This window comes from Idiotropiscis lumnitzeri, chromosome 9 (genome assembly GCF_059441095.1).
Source record: "Idiotropiscis lumnitzeri isolate Australia: NSW breed Sydney's pygmy pipehorse chromosome 9, RoL_Ilum_1.0, whole genome shotgun sequence".
Taxonomy (NCBI): Eukaryota; Metazoa; Chordata; class Actinopteri; order Syngnathiformes; family Syngnathidae; genus Idiotropiscis; species Idiotropiscis lumnitzeri.
In genome coordinates this window covers 9735507-9751446 of record NC_142399.1, presented here as the reverse complement: position 1 = coordinate 9751446, position 15940 = coordinate 9735507, and the positions used below count along the sequence as shown (strand labels likewise).

The window sequence follows — 15940 nt, the reverse complement described above, 5'->3', positions numbered from 1 at the left end:
CCTATTTTGTAATCCAAATTTGCCTCATCCCAGGTTAAAACTATGAAACTGTTGAAAATTTAAAACACTACTTATTTATAAACCCCAACCCGAGGTTGAAACCCAACTTCTAAATCCTAACCTTAGATTTAAACCCTAACCCAAATTTAAATCCCTACTTTTAAAGCATAAACCTACTTTGAAACCCTTGTTAACCTTAACCTAATTTAAAACCCTAATCCCAGTTAAAACCCTACTCTGAAATGCTAATCATAATTTGAAACCATACTTTAAAACCCCAGCACTTATTTGAAACTGGCTTGAAACCTTGACACCCGTTTTAGCATTAACGAAACGTATTTTAGTTTTAAATAAAGAATTCAAAATCATTTAGGGAACAAGCATTTTATTGCATTCATCAAATAAAAATAAAATCTTTAGTTAGAATATACAAGGAACTGGAACAACCACAAAATACTGTCCAGCAATTTGCTGAAATAAAAAAGACACAAAGATTCAAGTTGAAATGAAAAGTGAGGAAGAGGAAGTCCCGATTCCATCAATCCTGCGGCGAGGATTGGCCGCTGACATGGTGCATTTGGCACTTTCACAGCGTGGGGTTGGTGATTTTGCCCAGAATGAGGATGGCACTGGACTCTTCCTCCACCACCGAGAAGAAGAAGGGCCGGTTGAGCGACACCTTAAGGCCCACGCCCACCTCCTCCACCTTGTCCCGGGATGTTGCGCCTTCCGCCGACATCTCCAACGACACCTTGTTGACCGCCTTCCACAAGAAGACATCACACCACAGCCAGTTGGAAAACATTTCGACATTTAAAAATTCATTTCAGATTTGTATTATTCAACTGACCAAGGAACATTAAGCACTTTTTCTACTTTTTTTTTTTTTCTTTTTTCGGCAAAAGTAATGCTTTGCTGATAACTTGGTGCCAAGGAGCTATGTGGAAGTGAGTTGAGGAGCTTCTTTTGAACAAGCACAGAGCTTTGCCATCCTCGTGATGCCAAAAACTATATTGAAGTAAGTTGAGGACCTTCAATTTGACAAAAAAAAGTGTTTTGCGACCATCTTGGGGCATCGACAAGAGGAGGGGGCGCCAATTACTCAAGGATTTTGTTCCCCTGCTATTCTCTATTCTGAATCAGTAGAATAAACAATAAAATGTCAGGTAAATATTTCAATATTTACGTCTCTGTACAGCGCTGAAACAAGGGAAACATAAAAATAAACTACCTGAATTCAAACACCGAACTTTTTGTTTTTGTTATTTTGTTCCGAGTCAATACATCAGTCTCTGTTGTCTGTTGATTGCTCTTGGGGGCCCCCTAGTGGTCGTGGGTAGCTTGTCATGGTGCTCAATTGTCTTGTGTCTCTGCTCGTCTTACCTTATCAATGGTGAACTGGTTGGTGTTGCCGAGTTGACTGAATTGGGCCTGCGAGCCCAACAGTTTGGCCTCCACTTCTGCATCCATGTTGCGCAACAGCTCACGCAGGTCGTTGGCACGAGATAGCGAGAACTTGGGCAGCGACAACTCCAGCAACCTGCGTCGGAGCGTGACGAACAGTACCATACGTCATTTCATTTCATTTTGAGATATGGGAAAGTGTCATTGAACTTGACACACTTGCACCTAATTCAGAAAGCTATCATTTATCTTGTTTATCGATTGAACATTGACAGATGGATGAACTGACTGACCCCTCCTGGAGGCTTTGGACCCACTCCGACATGACGTCAGTGCGCAATTTGGCTTCGATGTCGTGCAGGTTGGCGCCCTCGTGTGGCAGCACCAACAACATGTAGGAGCGCTTACTCAGCGACAGTTTCACCACCGTGCACTTCCTCGCCTACATGAAGCACACACATTACATGTACACGCATATCCATGACGTCTTTGCCAATTCAGGATTTAATGTTGGTTAGCTCACTAGCCAGAAGATGAATGTAAAAACTGACTTTTTAGGTATATTGTGAGTGTTTTCAACAGAGCTTCCGCGGCATTTCGGTACCTTATCATTGAGGTAGTGGTAAAGGCCCGTGCGGGTCATCAGTGGAGTCTTCACCGTGGTGGTTTCGTCCACAAAAAATTCTTGCAAGGACGTCTTCTCTGGTTGGAAAGCTGTCTCCCAGTTGCCTGGACAAACGGACAGGTTTGATCATAAGTTTCAAATAAAATGTCTCTTATCAGGGGACATTTAATGCCAAACTCCCCCAAACGAGTGACAAACCTTGGAAGTTGAAAAACGAAAGAAAGAGAAGGTTGGAGTTCGTGTCCACGTCTGGGAAGGCATCCTTCACTTTCCCGTTGGACGTCTTGTCCACAAAAGTGTTCACCAGTTCAGATTGGGAGAAGTCCACTCCGCGGATGAAGGACGAGTCCGAGAAGTCGCGGGTGCCTTGAACGACGTCGGCGGCCAGGAAAACGTGCGGATGCGTGAAGAGCCACACCTGGGTGCTAATCTCGTCTGAGGGTGCGTCGTCCACGAGGGAGTTGATGTTGTGTAGGGTCTTCAGGACCTTGTGTCCGTCCACCAGGGACACGCAATCGTCTCGGTCGGTGCCGCTGCTCAGGCCTAGAAGAAGCTGGAAGGTAAGAAGGGAAGGTGTGAGGAACACACTGCTCAAGTCCACAAATCCATTTCCGATAAACCCGAGTTTCTCAGTCTTTTTGGAGCCCCTAACAAAATTAACATTAAGAAAAAAAAAACCTTTATAATACGAGCACCACCTAAGACACCCCCAAATGCCAAGGCAATAATGAATTTTAAACAGACTGACGAAAAGTCGCGTGGACTTTTAGAATGAAGACATTACTAAACAACTGGAACTGAGAGTGCTGGTGCTGCTTCATGGCGAGCAGAAAACGGAAACAGGGTGGGCAAGACCCATGAGTGCTTTCACAGACATGTGCGCTGACAACATGATTACGAACAGACAGCCTCATATTTTTTGGCCACTAAGGGTATGTATACATATACTCTACATACATATATACATACGTATAGAATTTTAGGATTAGGCTTGAAACAACCTCTTCCCTGGCCCCAAAAAGTCAGAGAACCCCAATTTACACCAAGAGCGCCCACTGGTGGCCATACCTGGAAGGAGCTGGCCGTCTTCTTGGAGGCGCCCAAGTAGAAGGTGACCAGGGACCCGTAGGTGTTGACGGGCGACAGGATTGTGTTGGCGCCTCGTTGCTTGCCGCTAAGCGCCTGGTACATCCTCAAACCCAACGAGTTCAGCAGCTCGGCCAGCACCGCCGTCCTCTGCGTGACGTTCTGCTTCTGAGTGTCCTGCTCGGACGCATCCCGGGCGTCCGGCGTCAGGACCGCCATGTCCAGGCGCTCCACGGGAAGGGTCTGCAGGTGCTCGGCCGGCTGGGTCTGCAGGGTCTCGCAGCTAACATTATCCGCGGCGAAGAGGTGGAAGGGGTGGATGTAGACGCGATTGGCTTGGCTCTCGGGGAGGCAGCACCACAGCAGCAGGACCAAGAGAGGTGGGCGGAGACTTGGCATTTTGTCTGAGGTCAATTTAGGATTTTTTACTAGAGAGAGGACAAGAAAACTTCATAAACACACTGTCACAATGATGGGAAGTAGAAATTCAGAGTTGCAATTGAAATGTTAGGACCAAACAGTGCCGCAAAAAAGCAAACGCCTGCAGTAACGTTAAAGGTTTGTAATTTCTGGTGGATGCCACCAGGGGGCGCTATAGCCGTTGCTTTTCAATCAGACCAGGTTACGGAACAAATGAAACTGCAAAGTCAAGTTACTAGTGTAGAAGTTTCAGACGTTTCTACTTCACTTCCTTCGAATTTATTTTTCTGACCATTTTTTACTTTTACTCTCTACATTTAAAAACATTCATCTATAATTTTTATTCAACTGACGGTCCGAAATGAGACGACATCTGGTCGGATCTGTTTTTTAGCCTCCCACGCCATCACCATAAACAGGCTGGAAGAGTGGTGATAAGGCGACGCGTCAGTGATGGATGGATCCTTCTTTGTGCTGCTGCGGCTGAATGAAGGCAGGCATCGCCCTTGGACAATCACTGCTCAGTACTACTTTAAAATGAAGTTGGATGTACTCAAACTGTCAAGGATTGAAATTGTGACCTAATGGAGAAAGAGTTCCTCCCAAAATAAAAGTCTGATTCAAAAAGGCAAATGTTATTTTGTGCACGTAAAAGGAGGACTTTAACCCTGTCGAGAGTGTGAGTTGAGCAAACAACACTCTTGGGATGGACCGCAGGACATGGCCTTGGTCCCTGATCAATGCTCAAACTTCGACGCCCACTCGTCAACCGCCTGACTTCATGACACAACATATTAAAACTTCATATTTTCACACTTCCGGCGATAACCTGGATCAGTTCACAGAAACAGGTTGCGATTTCATTTCAACCTCGAGACAAACATCTTAACGTGAAAATACAGAGGAGGTGAAGTTGACCCTTACCGTGTGCAGGCTGCTGTCGAATGAAGCTTGCAGCTGTTCTGCCCCCCTGACTTTAAAGCAGACCACCGTGCTGGTTACTGATTAACACGCCTGGTTGACTCACAGCCTGATAGCGATCAATCACGGCTCGGACAGAGGCCCTTCTCATGTGCCCCCTCCACCCCTGACTTGTTGACTCGATGATGTAAGTGCATCCTGAAAAGGGGCCCAAACGGCCTCGGCCACAATAGGAAGGAGAGAGCGGAAAAGGGTCCATTCAGCGGAATGTTAAACAGATGTTGAATCATGACGTGGGAAAAGTGTTCCAGAACAAGTAAACAAGACGCAAAAAACAAACATGAATCACGGAGTCGGAAGGAAATGGAAAAGTACCAAGTATATGTGGCAAATGTTGAACTAGCAATGCAAAAACAACGTATTCTGCTGGTGTTTGCTGTTCTTTGCTGGATTGGATGATTGATGTTTTATGACACGCATGGGCAACTAACGGCCCACACTGCGTGGCACCTGAATTCGTTCAATAAAAAAATGTTGAAAGAATTTTTTTTTGTTCTCCAAAAATTTTTTGGTGGGGATTACAAACATGTTTATTTGCTTATTTTTTCAATTTCTTTCAATTTATAGATTTTGTTTTGATTAATTTGGTGATTTTTTTTGTGGGGAGACAACACCAGTTTTTGGTGTAAAGCACATATTGGAGTTTGTTTATCATTATTTTTAAAGAATTGTTGCGGTTTACAAAAAAATAAAGAAAAGTCAGTTTTCCAAATGCATTTGAATTATACGCAGATTTTCTCTATTCGCGGTTCGGCAACAAGGCTATTATAGGGAACAAAAATTGAAGATTTTATTCGTTAATTTTGAATAATAAATAAATAAAAAAAATTTAAAACCCTTTTGTTAATGAAATAAATAAAAACTAAAATACTTCTAAAAAAATATAAAGTAAATGAAACTACATCTAACGTTTATCAAACTAATTTAAATGAATTAGAATTATAGTAAAAATGTCCTTCATTATTGCATTTTTTTCCTTTTAGTCATTTTAGATATTTATTTTGGTATTGCTGTTCATCCATACAGAAGAATGAAGGTCGGACAGTCGACAACTGTAGTTTACTTCATTCCACAATACTTAGCAACTTTTTTTTTCTTGCACTCAACTAATATTCCATGTATTTAAAAAAATACTAAAACTAAAACCTAAATTAAAATGAAGCATTGAAAAAAATAAAAACTAAACTAATTTTAAGCCTGACCAATACATATTTTGTCCACATTTCAAATTTTATTTTAGTCATCCAGGTCCAGGTGCATCTTTCATTTTTCTTCAGATATCCACCAAAACTAATCAAGACAAACAAGATTAATTGAAGAGTGTAAATTGTAAATAAATATGAACGATTATGAAACGAAATGTTGCCTTGCTTCCATTGTCCTGAGAAAAGAGCAACTAGTTTGCAAATGTTCGTTTATGAGGTTTGAGTATGAATAGGTCGGCATCTGTGTCAGCACACACCCACACGTTATAAATTCTCATCATAAATTGAACATTGTCATTTTTTTATGTATATATATTTTTTTATGAGGCGAGTCAAACATAGCCTCAAGAATAGATTGCAGCTGCCAAAGCACCATAAATGCTGCCTGCACGCAAGTCAGGCGACTTTCTTTAAAACACCGTTAACAAAATAAGAAGTTCATCCATTGCCAAGTGTTCATACACAAATATGGAATATAAAACGAAGAATATTTGAAATGTTTTCTTTTATCAAATGCCAACTTAACTCATTGTTTTATTTTTCTTGTAAATGATCACAAATGCAGATATTTCAATATTTAAACATACATTTTATAGAAAGTAGATGACATAAACGTCTACGCAACTATGTTCAAAAGCTAAGTTTTTGTGATTTAAAAAAAAAAAAAGAAAAAAGAAAAAAAAAGGGGTTTCATTAGACCATAACAAAATCTCTCCAAAATGTGTGGGAAAATGTTTGAATGCTCTTCGAATAAGAATAACAAAACAGCAGCAAGAGTACACTTAAAAAAAAAAATCACTCACCATAAAAATGTCAGAGTTGACAAATTGTGTTTGATTAATTTTACTTCCCCAAAAGTTTCATGTCGTTAACGTAGACGAGCAAACACCTTAAAACAAACTTGTGCTGCCGCTTTATGATGGCGCACAAGTGTGTGTTTCTCATGCGGAACAATGACCATGTGACATTTGGATCATTTATGGCGGGTCAAAGCAGGCGCTTGGGTTCTTATTTAAACAGTCGTGCGGTTCCGGTGAAGCAGGTTGGAAGGTGAACTAAGTCAGTCACTATGTGGACGCTCTTGTTCGCCTGCGGTGTCGTCATTCACGGTGTGCAAGGTATGGCTTGTTTGTCCTTTTTAAAGCGTGTTCCAGCGGACGGATTTAAGACTTACTTGGGTTTGTTCTTTCATAATCAGGTGATGGTGACCTCAATGATGCCTTGTTGTACAGAACTACAGGTACGGAACTTTTATACGTAAATAAAAAAGTGAATGTAAATGATTGTTTGGCTAACCAGTTGCGGGTCTGCCCCGCCTCCCACCGACAGTCAGTTGGGACAGACAAAAAAAATGGACCGATTACCGCTCAATTGCATTTGGTATATTCCAGTCATGTTTGCCATTTATTGATGCCAATTTAAAAAAATATTTTTTCTAATAGCTCCGCCCTCATGCCGCTACTACTGCGGCAGTCACATAGGAAGCTGTTCTTGTTCCAGCTCGTGCAAGTACTATGGCAACTGTTGCCATGACTACAACTGTAAGTTGACATCCCTAAACCAGTTATTCCTAAGAACGGTGCCGCCGTCCATTATTGTCCCGTGAGATTATCGTGATATATCCAATCTCACTTCAAAGAAGAAGCAACTTTTACGTTTCGTCGTCACAGTGAGTCAGTTGCCAGACGTTACCGCTCGTCTGCGTGACATCTTCTGGTGTTGTTCCTCATGAAGTGTCAAAACTCTTGCTTTCAGATTACTGCAGTAACACCACTCCACAACCATGGAGCACAGGTTCTTCACTGACATATTTAGGCAAAATCAGTCGCTAAAATGAGATATTTTTTGTAATTCTGTGAAATTCTTCCCAGTGTCTAGTCCAGCCTTGCCTTCATGTCGCTACAACTGTGGCAGTTACTTGGGAAGCTGTTCCTGCTCCAGTTCGTGCCAGTACTACGGCAGCTGTTGCCCTGACTACTACTGTGAGTATGACGTCCCCAAATAACAATCCCACACTAAAGTGCTGATTTCCGTGTGTGTGTGTGTGTTTTTGAAACAGCCCACTGCTTCTCCACAACTGACATGCCAACCACAGGTAGGATCGTGCCCACGGACGCCAACCCCAATTTAAACCAACTAACGTAATGTACATAATTGCTGTGACTTTCAGAGGAGCCTTGCGGAGGTTCCATGTTTGGTTCTGGTGCCTTCTCCAGTCCAAGACATCCTGATTACTACCATGACAACGCCAACTGTGTGTGGCACCTCCGAGCATTGCGCGACCAAAGAGTCTTGCTGGAGTTCTCATACCTGCAGTGTGTGAATATTGGGATTATATTTTTTGGGACAAAGTCAGTTAAAAATCCGTAGCGATTAACTATTTGGATCATGTACTATAATTCAAATCGGCATGGACTGTAGTCGGATGCAAAGCACTTTTATTAGGGTGACTGGTATGCTAGGGTTATGGAGAGGGTTTGGGCTCAAGTAAAGTTTTGGGTAGAGATAGGTCAGGATTTAGAACCGTTAGAGAAGTGGTCCGGGTGGGAATCATGGACGTTAGGGTTTGAGTAGCATTAGGGTTTGTCTCAGAGAGGGTAAGGGATCGTGTGTGCGTTTAGGTCGAATCGAATAAGACAGTGTGGGGTAAGGATTAAAGACGGGATTGTGGGTAGGGTTAGGTTTCAGTAAAGTTTCAATTTTAGGATTAGAATTTGAGTATGAGTTTGGGTTCAACCACTCAAATGTGAGACCTGATCCGTATAAAATGAAGTGATTTCATTTCTAATCTTAGTTACCTATTTTTGGCTATCATTCCAACAAAGGAGTTCAGGCTTGGACAGAGGACAATAACGTGAAAAGGGGATAACATATCTTGGAGAGCTCAGAAAGTTGAAAAATGCCTTAGTTAAAAATCATAACCAGTAGAGTCCCAGTTAGTTCGAAATTATTAGAGAGAAAAACCTAAAGTCAAGTTTGCTTACGTGATTAATTTCCTTGTGGGCAGATTGCAGAGCTGCTGCAGCTGTGACTACATTTCAATCTACGACGGTCCATCCGTGAACTCGCGATATTTGGGAAAAGTGTGCAATGGCAACAACGACAGCTTCAATTTTTTCTATTCGACCTCCAACCACATGACCGTGGTTTTCCAGAGCGACGGATCAGTGGTCGGGAGAGGATTCCGTGCAGAATTCACAAGCGCACTACCGCAGGACTCAGGTAAAACTAACATGAGAAGATGGACGATGGGCTGCTTGTTTACCATTCTTCAGTGAGAACGGCAAAAAAAAAAAAAATTGATCTTGACCAGGCAAAGTCAACTGCTCCTCGGACGACATGAACATTGTGATTGGTCGCAAGTACTTGAACTCGCTGGGCTACGACGGCCACAGTCTCTACCTCAACGACCAGTACTGCCGACCCCAAATTTTTACAAAAGAGGTGGTCTTCAACTTCCGCGTCAACAGATGTGGCACCAGTCGAAAGGTAGACATCACATCTGGGAGATGATGATCGTTAACAATAAGAAATGAAAACCAGCAAACTAACGTTTCAGTTTGAGAACGGCAAGGTGGTGTACACCAACACGGTGCGTGGCTACACATCCGACAACGGAGACATCACTCGCAAGGCCAACTTAAAAATCGATGTGGTGTGTCGGATGGATCAATACTCGGTGGCGCAAGTTATGTACCTGGCGCAGAATCACGACAACACCAGCATCACGGGCACGGGAACGTTCAACACCTCCATGGACTTCTACACTAGCAGCAGCTTCAACTATAAGGCAGAACAACTCGAGACTTTCACAGGAAAACTCAAAACCACACAGGTTGTTAAAGTATCTGTCCTTCAGCAGGTGACTGAATTTCCCTACAAGGTTTCTCTCAACCAGGACATCTACATCCAAGTGGACCTGAGGAGCAGCAGTGGGGGCTATCTGCACATTTTCCTTGATACCTGTGTGGCCTCACCATCCTCCTCCAACTTCCACAGTACAACCTACTACCTGCTCCGCAATGGGTAAGACGTGACACCCTTGTAAATGTAAAATAACACTTGTGTCTACACACCCGTAACTGCACCACAATGAACAATAATTCTAACTCAGCGACACCTATCAGATTTTCTACTAAAACTAAATCTAAATGCACAGTGGCGTGGTCATCCATTTGTTGCGCTGCTCTTCTTCTACTCATTAGGTGGGCCACCCGTGGTGTAGCTCAGCTGTCACATGTTGCGTTTCTCCACGCAGGTGTGCCGTAGATAACACATATCAGTCGTACGTCAGCGGCTCCACCAGCTACGCTCGGTTCTCCTTCAAGTCCTTCCAGTTCCTGCGGCACACTGAGCAGGTTTACATCCAGTGCAAGGTCCTCATATGTCAAGCCAACGACTGGAACTCCCGATGCCGCCGCGGATGCCGCAAGCGCAGGACCAGAGACGTGGGCGCCAAACACCAGAGCCAGACTCTCGTCCTGGGTCCCATCCAGCTTTTCGGTGTGTGGCACTTAAGTTTGATTCCGATGAAGGAACTCAGTCGTGACATTATCCGTGCTTGTCTTTTCACGTCCTTAGACCCTGACAGGAAGAAAAAAGGATCTGCAAAGGAGGATGCTGTTTAACAAGATCATCTCCACTTGCACTAGTAATCCAAATCATTAATGAACCATACTTACCTTTGATTAAAAACTGCAAGAAAGACAATCTGTTACTTTTCTTTACACTTATCAGATGACACCCATCTCAGTTAGAAAAACACTTTTACTTATAAATGATCTCCACGAATTAGCATCCCAAAGGATGAGAGGGCTTTTTGACATAAACGATAGCCAACAAGTGACAACAGCGTGACGACATAAGGCATCAATCTCTCCTTGTGCTGCTCGGCACAAAGGCAAGTCACCATTTGTACACACGCTACTTTGCAACAGACAACAGTAGCTGACTCATTGGACAAACTTGCTAAAGTAGGACACTTTAGCGAGATAAACACGTACCGACAACTTGTGCAATATTTATGATTGCAAAAAACAAAAGTGTGCAGTAAAACGGTGAGTTAAGCCGAGCCAAAGACTTCACGATTTTGACACACACAAAAAAAAAAAGCCCATGACTGTGATGACTTAAGAATCTACACAAAGTTCTCACATTTGAAAAATGTTTTTAAAAAGTAGGTATGTCATACCCCGCACTAATTCTTCTTTTGTTTTTGTAAACACAGAACATCCAATCAACCACGTAGAATATGAAGTAAATATTCAAGGAGGGGAAAAAAAAAAAGCACCGGGCAAATACATTTTGTGAATTGCTTATCACCAAGGTTGTAAGGCCACGGGGATAATAACGCTTTTTAAAGTGACTTCAGACAATAGCAAAAAAGTTCAGTGTGTTAGGTTACTAAAATGAAATGTTCCCAGGGGGCCCCCGTTGAGGTTTGTTGGGGAACTACAGTACACCAAAAAGTTAAAATCCAGTTGACACCTCAACGGCTGACCGGGCTGTAAAAACATTGCCACAGCGTTCATCGTTTTGCGGCGCAGCTGGAAGTGACTCCAAAGAATCGTAGCAGCATTCATGAAGGAGGATTTTGGCAAAATAAAGGAGATACTTTGCTAGTTCACTCACAATGTCAAAATGTCAGGCACTGCAAAGAAATACTGGCATTATTTCAACACCACATCACTGGAAGCAATGTTGTGTTACTCAGGCAACCGCCAAGGTTTAGTTCTAAAAGACTCAAGGCTAAAAAATACTTTTATATATATATATATATATTTAAAAAAAAATTCTTGTGAGTTGAATTGTTCAAATTATATGAAGGAGTATTAAGGACATTCATGAAAAAAAGGTGAGAGGAAAAAAATTTGGGCAAATTTTTTTTCCAATAATTTTTCAAACAAGTTGCAATATTAAGGCAAGAGTCATATTTTCCCCAGAAAACAAGTTTGTATAATACAAATAAAATGTTCATATGAGGATTACTACTTTATTCTCATTTTATGAGGTTTTATCATCAAGATTTTTTTCTTAAAAAAAAAAAGAATAAACTATACCTTTGTTTTCCAAGTTATATTCTCTCAGAAAATCTCCCTCACCTAAAATAATTGTTGGTCATAAAATTCTGTCTTCTCATAGAATGACAGCTAGATTCTTGTAAAAAGATTTTTGCAATACTGTAACTATGGTCATAAATTGATGACATATTTTCGGAAATGTTTCATTTTATCATGTGACATTCTGATTCTTTCCTATTGTAAATTACACCTTTAGTTTTGTAAAAAAAAAAATTTTTATTACAACTATTTTACATTTTATGCAATCACTTTTCTCTTGTAGAATGACAGTTTCATTCTCGTAAAATTATTTCCCACAATATTCAAACTTTTATTGAAATACTGTATGAGATTCTTAGTTCATTTAATTTACATTTCTTTTTCTCACAATATCAGTAATTTATTCTCTTAAAATTTCACGTTTAATTATATTTTGACTTGGTAAAATATCTAGCTTTTTTTAATTGTAATATTCAACATTTTTTCCACATATATTCACAACTATTCATAAAATAAATATATTTTTTTTTCTATTTTGACTGAGAAATCTACGAGTGACTTTTTTCGAGCCAAATGACATTCATTCATTTCATTGCTATGCTGACTGGCGTAATATTGCAACTTTTAAAATGACGGCATTTTCTCGTAAACTTGTGTAAGTACAAATTATTCACTTACAAATGTGAAATTAAATTCCGAAATGTGGCCCTATGACTCCTTCCTACAATTCGGACTTCTTACCCCGCATTGTGGACAAGGGATCCATCTGAATGTTGACATCTTCCTGGAAAGCTAAATGCTACATCAAGGCCAGTGGGTGAAGAAAAAAATGATCAATAAATAAAGATCCTGCAAAGTTATTCATTTAAAATCCGTCACTTGTGCTGGCCACAAGCAAAGTGGCAGGCGAAATCGTACTTGCTCCGGCACTTGTGGCCACAGATGTTGCACTGGAATGGGTTCTCGTAGCCGTGGCAGCCCATGTGAATGGTGTAGAGGATGTTGTCGGGGAAGTAAATGTCACAGTGCTGGCAGCGATGCAGAGCGTGTTGGGGGGCCGTCTGGCCGGGAGTCGGGGTGCCGGGCTGGCTGTTGGTGGCGCTGGGGGTGCTGGTGCGCCCGCTGTGCTCGCTGCAGGGTCCCCCCAACGGGCTGCAGTTGCTGAGCTGTGGTGGGGCTCGCGGTTCGGGGGTGACCGGTGAGGAGGGGGTGCGCGTGTGTTGGATCAGGAGGGGCTTCTCGTCTGCGACAGATTGTGCTCCTGGGGATGAGGCGGGCTGCAGTGAAGGAGGGAGGCTGGCACACTGTCCTGCCAGGACGGACAGTTGGTTGAGGGGGTTCTCCATGATCAAGTTGGACGGAAGGTGGCTTTGAGGCTGATCTTCGCCCACGGCGTCATCGTAAGCCTCGTGTGGCAGCTCACGGGAGCAGTCGTCCACGTCACAGGCCCTCAGCGTTGCCGTGGTAGAAGAGCACGTGGCGATGAGGAGGCGGCGGCCGTAGTTGAGCGGGCTGTTTTTTTTCTGCAGCACGCTCAGCATTTTCTTGTGTGTCAGAGAGCGGGCGTCCTTCTTCGGGACCACTTTGTGCCGCCGCCGGCGGTGGTGCGACAGGTTGCTGCGGTCGCTGCAGCGGAAGGAGCATAGCTCGCACTTGTACGGCTTCTCGCCCGTGTGCGAGCGCATGTGGGCCTCCAGGTGACGCTCGTAGGCTGAGGCGAACGGGCACAGGTGGCAGCGGTGAGGTTTCTCTCCTGGTGGATGGAGGCAACACAAGCTTATAAATAGGTTCGGGGGTCACGTTCTACATTTACTTAATTAAAATTTTAGATAACTTGTCAGAGTCAGAGGCAAAAACATCCCTGGCGTCACATTTAATCTACAGCAGCTAAAAAAAATAATAATAATAATCAACAGCAGCTGTCACGTGCAAAATTGCCTTAATCCTGTGGACGCAGAGTAAAATCTTTGATGCTTTTAATTTTTATAATAGATGAACATTTTTTACTGTCTTTAAAAAAACTAGTTTACCATGGAAAGAAATTATATTACATAAACAATCGAGTGATTTTTCATGTAGAAATTTGGTAAGTTTTGACCTGTAATTTTTTTCCTGTGTTTACTGACTCTGTATCATTTTGTGCAGGACAGGGGTCTTTTTTCGAGGTGCTTTCAGCAAGACAAAAGGGCATAAAAATGTGGTATAATTTTTGATCCCTTGCGAAATTTCACAAAAGCAAATCTCAAATATATCATTAAGACACCTGGAAATTCTCTTAAAATTCTCTGTAAAATAAAGTAGAAGTGCAATCCAACGGTAAAAACATACCTGTGTGCATTCGAATATGCTCAACGAGTCTCGCTGTGCCTCGGGTGGCGTAGCTGCAGTACAGGCACTTGAGTTTGCCGTCGAAAGTTCTCTCAAAACCGTCCATCAAAAACCCAGAGCTGTCCTCCAGGCACATGTCCACCGCCGGGCGATCGAGCCCGTTCTGACTGCAGTCTAAACATGGAGGGATATATGGTCATCCATTTGCAAGCTCGCCAACTTGAAAATGTTTCTGTGTTCACAGCTTGGACATATTTTTGTGCCCATTTTATAGCTCCTTCCGATGCGCCATGCTAGCAGAAGAGAAGCTTTTTTTAAGGGTAGGTTCCACCGAAAAACAGGATAATTTGTAAAGAGCAAAACGTGAAACGAGTGGGCATTATGGTGCGCTAATTTTTACTACCGTATTCTTGGTCGCTCACGTCACAAATAGCAAGGGTTCACTGTTATATGATTGCTTGACTCTTGAGAAAACAGAAGAAACGTCAACGTTACCGGTCGGTAGTTCATCTGCTTCCTTGACGCCGCTGACGGAGCCTGATATCATGTTGACATGCTGGGTTTGCTGGCTCAGATACTCCTGGAAATCCTTCACAAAGTCCAGCGTGTCTGGCTTTTCCTCGCCCATTGGAAGCAAGGAATGGAAAAATCCAACACTGCAACAACATTTGCAAAATAATAGACCATTTTATAATGTCTAGAAGCATCATTCGTGCCACTGACATGTTTACTCAATCATTCTGCCATATCAAATAGTTTCGAAGGGTTTGTTTAATAGTGGTGCCCACTGCGAAGGTCACGGCACATAGAAAGTACGTCTCATCAAGCTCAAAAGGTCACTAAACATTGCCATAACAGAAAGAAATATCTGGCACTTAAAGGACTCAAGTAATACAGATGAATTAAATCATTTGAAAAATGTGCAATACAAGCTCCTGCGAGTTTATATACTTACATCCGTTTTATATGCTTGTTTGAAAAATCCAGGCCAGTAATGAGAACAAAATGTGGACACATCCAGTGTGTCTGGTTGGTGAATGCTACACAACCCTTCTCGTCACCGCCATGTTGACACCTAAGGTGAGTACGCTACATTGACAGCTAACGTTAGCATCGTGCTACATCAAGCATCTTTTTTTTTCAGCGGGAGAGGCGGTTTCGTCTTGACAGCGACATTGTCGCCTTTCTTTCTCGCGTACGGGTGATTTCTGCGAAATTGTCCTCGCCGTCACGTGTATTTACGAGTGAGCGCTTCCGCTGAATTTCACATTTAAAGCCCAAAATGCTTAAGCAAAACAATACGACTGATTGGGAGAGGTGAAAGTTCACAGAGTTGTGCTCAGGGAAAACGGTCCGACAGCCACACAAATGGCCCACGAGGAAACTGTTCCGACTGTTCAACTCATTAAAATGACGAAAATCCCAAAATAACAATCAATCGTATTTAAAAAACATATAGTATTAAAATAGCAATAGTATTTTTACGGTAAAACACAAAGCACAAAACGTGAAATGTTTCACTTTATCGTCCTTGACGTAAAAAAAAAAAACGTTTCGTTGTTCGTGAATCGTCGTGATGGGCAGATTAAGCGTTCGTGAAGCACTGAACCACTTGGACCAATTGTTTCGAAAAGGGTTTATATATTGCAGCAGTAGTTACAATGACATCTACTGGCACAAAACAATGCTGCAGTGAATTGAAAACCTCTGCATTGAAAAACCGTATTCCATTCCATTACACACAGACTTGTTCTATTTAGAAATAAAGATTGATTATTGCCTGTATTGTATTGTTTGTACTGTGCAGTTTGGATGTGCTTCATGTAACAAAG

The 15940-nt window shown here is 42.3% G+C and overlaps 3 protein-coding genes across 5 annotated transcripts; 1 reads left to right on the top strand and 2 right to left on the bottom strand.

The window, feature by feature from the left end:
* Positions 1 to 368: 368 nt before the first annotated feature.
* Positions 369 to 4625, bottom strand: agt (angiotensinogen). The gene is made up of 7 exons (XM_088304729.1): positions 4460 to 4625; positions 3105 to 3543; positions 2228 to 2589; positions 2009 to 2133; positions 1698 to 1846; positions 1384 to 1540; positions 369 to 763 (listed from the first exon to the last, which is right to left on the bottom strand). The coding sequence occupies exons 2-7, from the start codon at positions 3512 to 3514 to the stop codon at positions 587 to 589; spliced, it is 1380 nt and encodes a 459-aa protein (XP_088160855.1). The 5' UTR covers positions 3515 to 3543; positions 4460 to 4625; the 3' UTR covers positions 369 to 586.
* A 1584-nt stretch (positions 4626 to 6209) lies between these two features.
* Positions 6210 to 15464, bottom strand: ikzf5 (IKAROS family zinc finger 5). Of its 3 annotated transcripts, XR_015845072.1 has the most exons (6): positions 15064 to 15464; positions 14604 to 14764; positions 14109 to 14282; positions 12699 to 13533; positions 12522 to 12579; positions 6210 to 11371 (listed from the first exon to the last, which is right to left on the bottom strand). XR_015845072.1 is itself a non-coding variant. In XM_088304731.1 (5 exons), exons 1-5 carry the CDS (start codon positions 15123 to 15125, stop codon positions 12573 to 12575), a joined length of 1239 nt encoding a protein of 412 aa, XP_088160857.1. In that variant the 5' UTR covers positions 15126 to 15464; the 3' UTR covers positions 6210 to 12572. The 3 variants fall into 3 exon arrangements, 2 of the variants coding, with proteins under 2 accessions (XP_088160857.1, XP_088160856.1); XM_088304731.1 differs by having other exon boundaries at positions 6210 to 12579; XM_088304730.1 differs by having other exon boundaries at positions 6210 to 13533.
* On the top strand, positions 6777 to 10379 carry cuzd1.1 (CUB and zona pellucida-like domains 1, tandem duplicate 1). The gene is given in 13 exon segments (XM_088304732.1): positions 6777 to 6839; positions 6920 to 6961; positions 7164 to 7262; positions 7477 to 7596; positions 7599 to 7703; positions 7781 to 7816; positions 7892 to 8036; positions 8729 to 8943; positions 9035 to 9210; positions 9281 to 9511; positions 9584 to 9747; positions 9980 to 10224; positions 10303 to 10379. Coding segments are annotated over 13 exon segments (1674 nt in total). The 5' UTR covers positions 6777 to 6790; the 3' UTR covers positions 10350 to 10379.
* Positions 15465 to 15940: the final 476 nt, after the last annotated feature.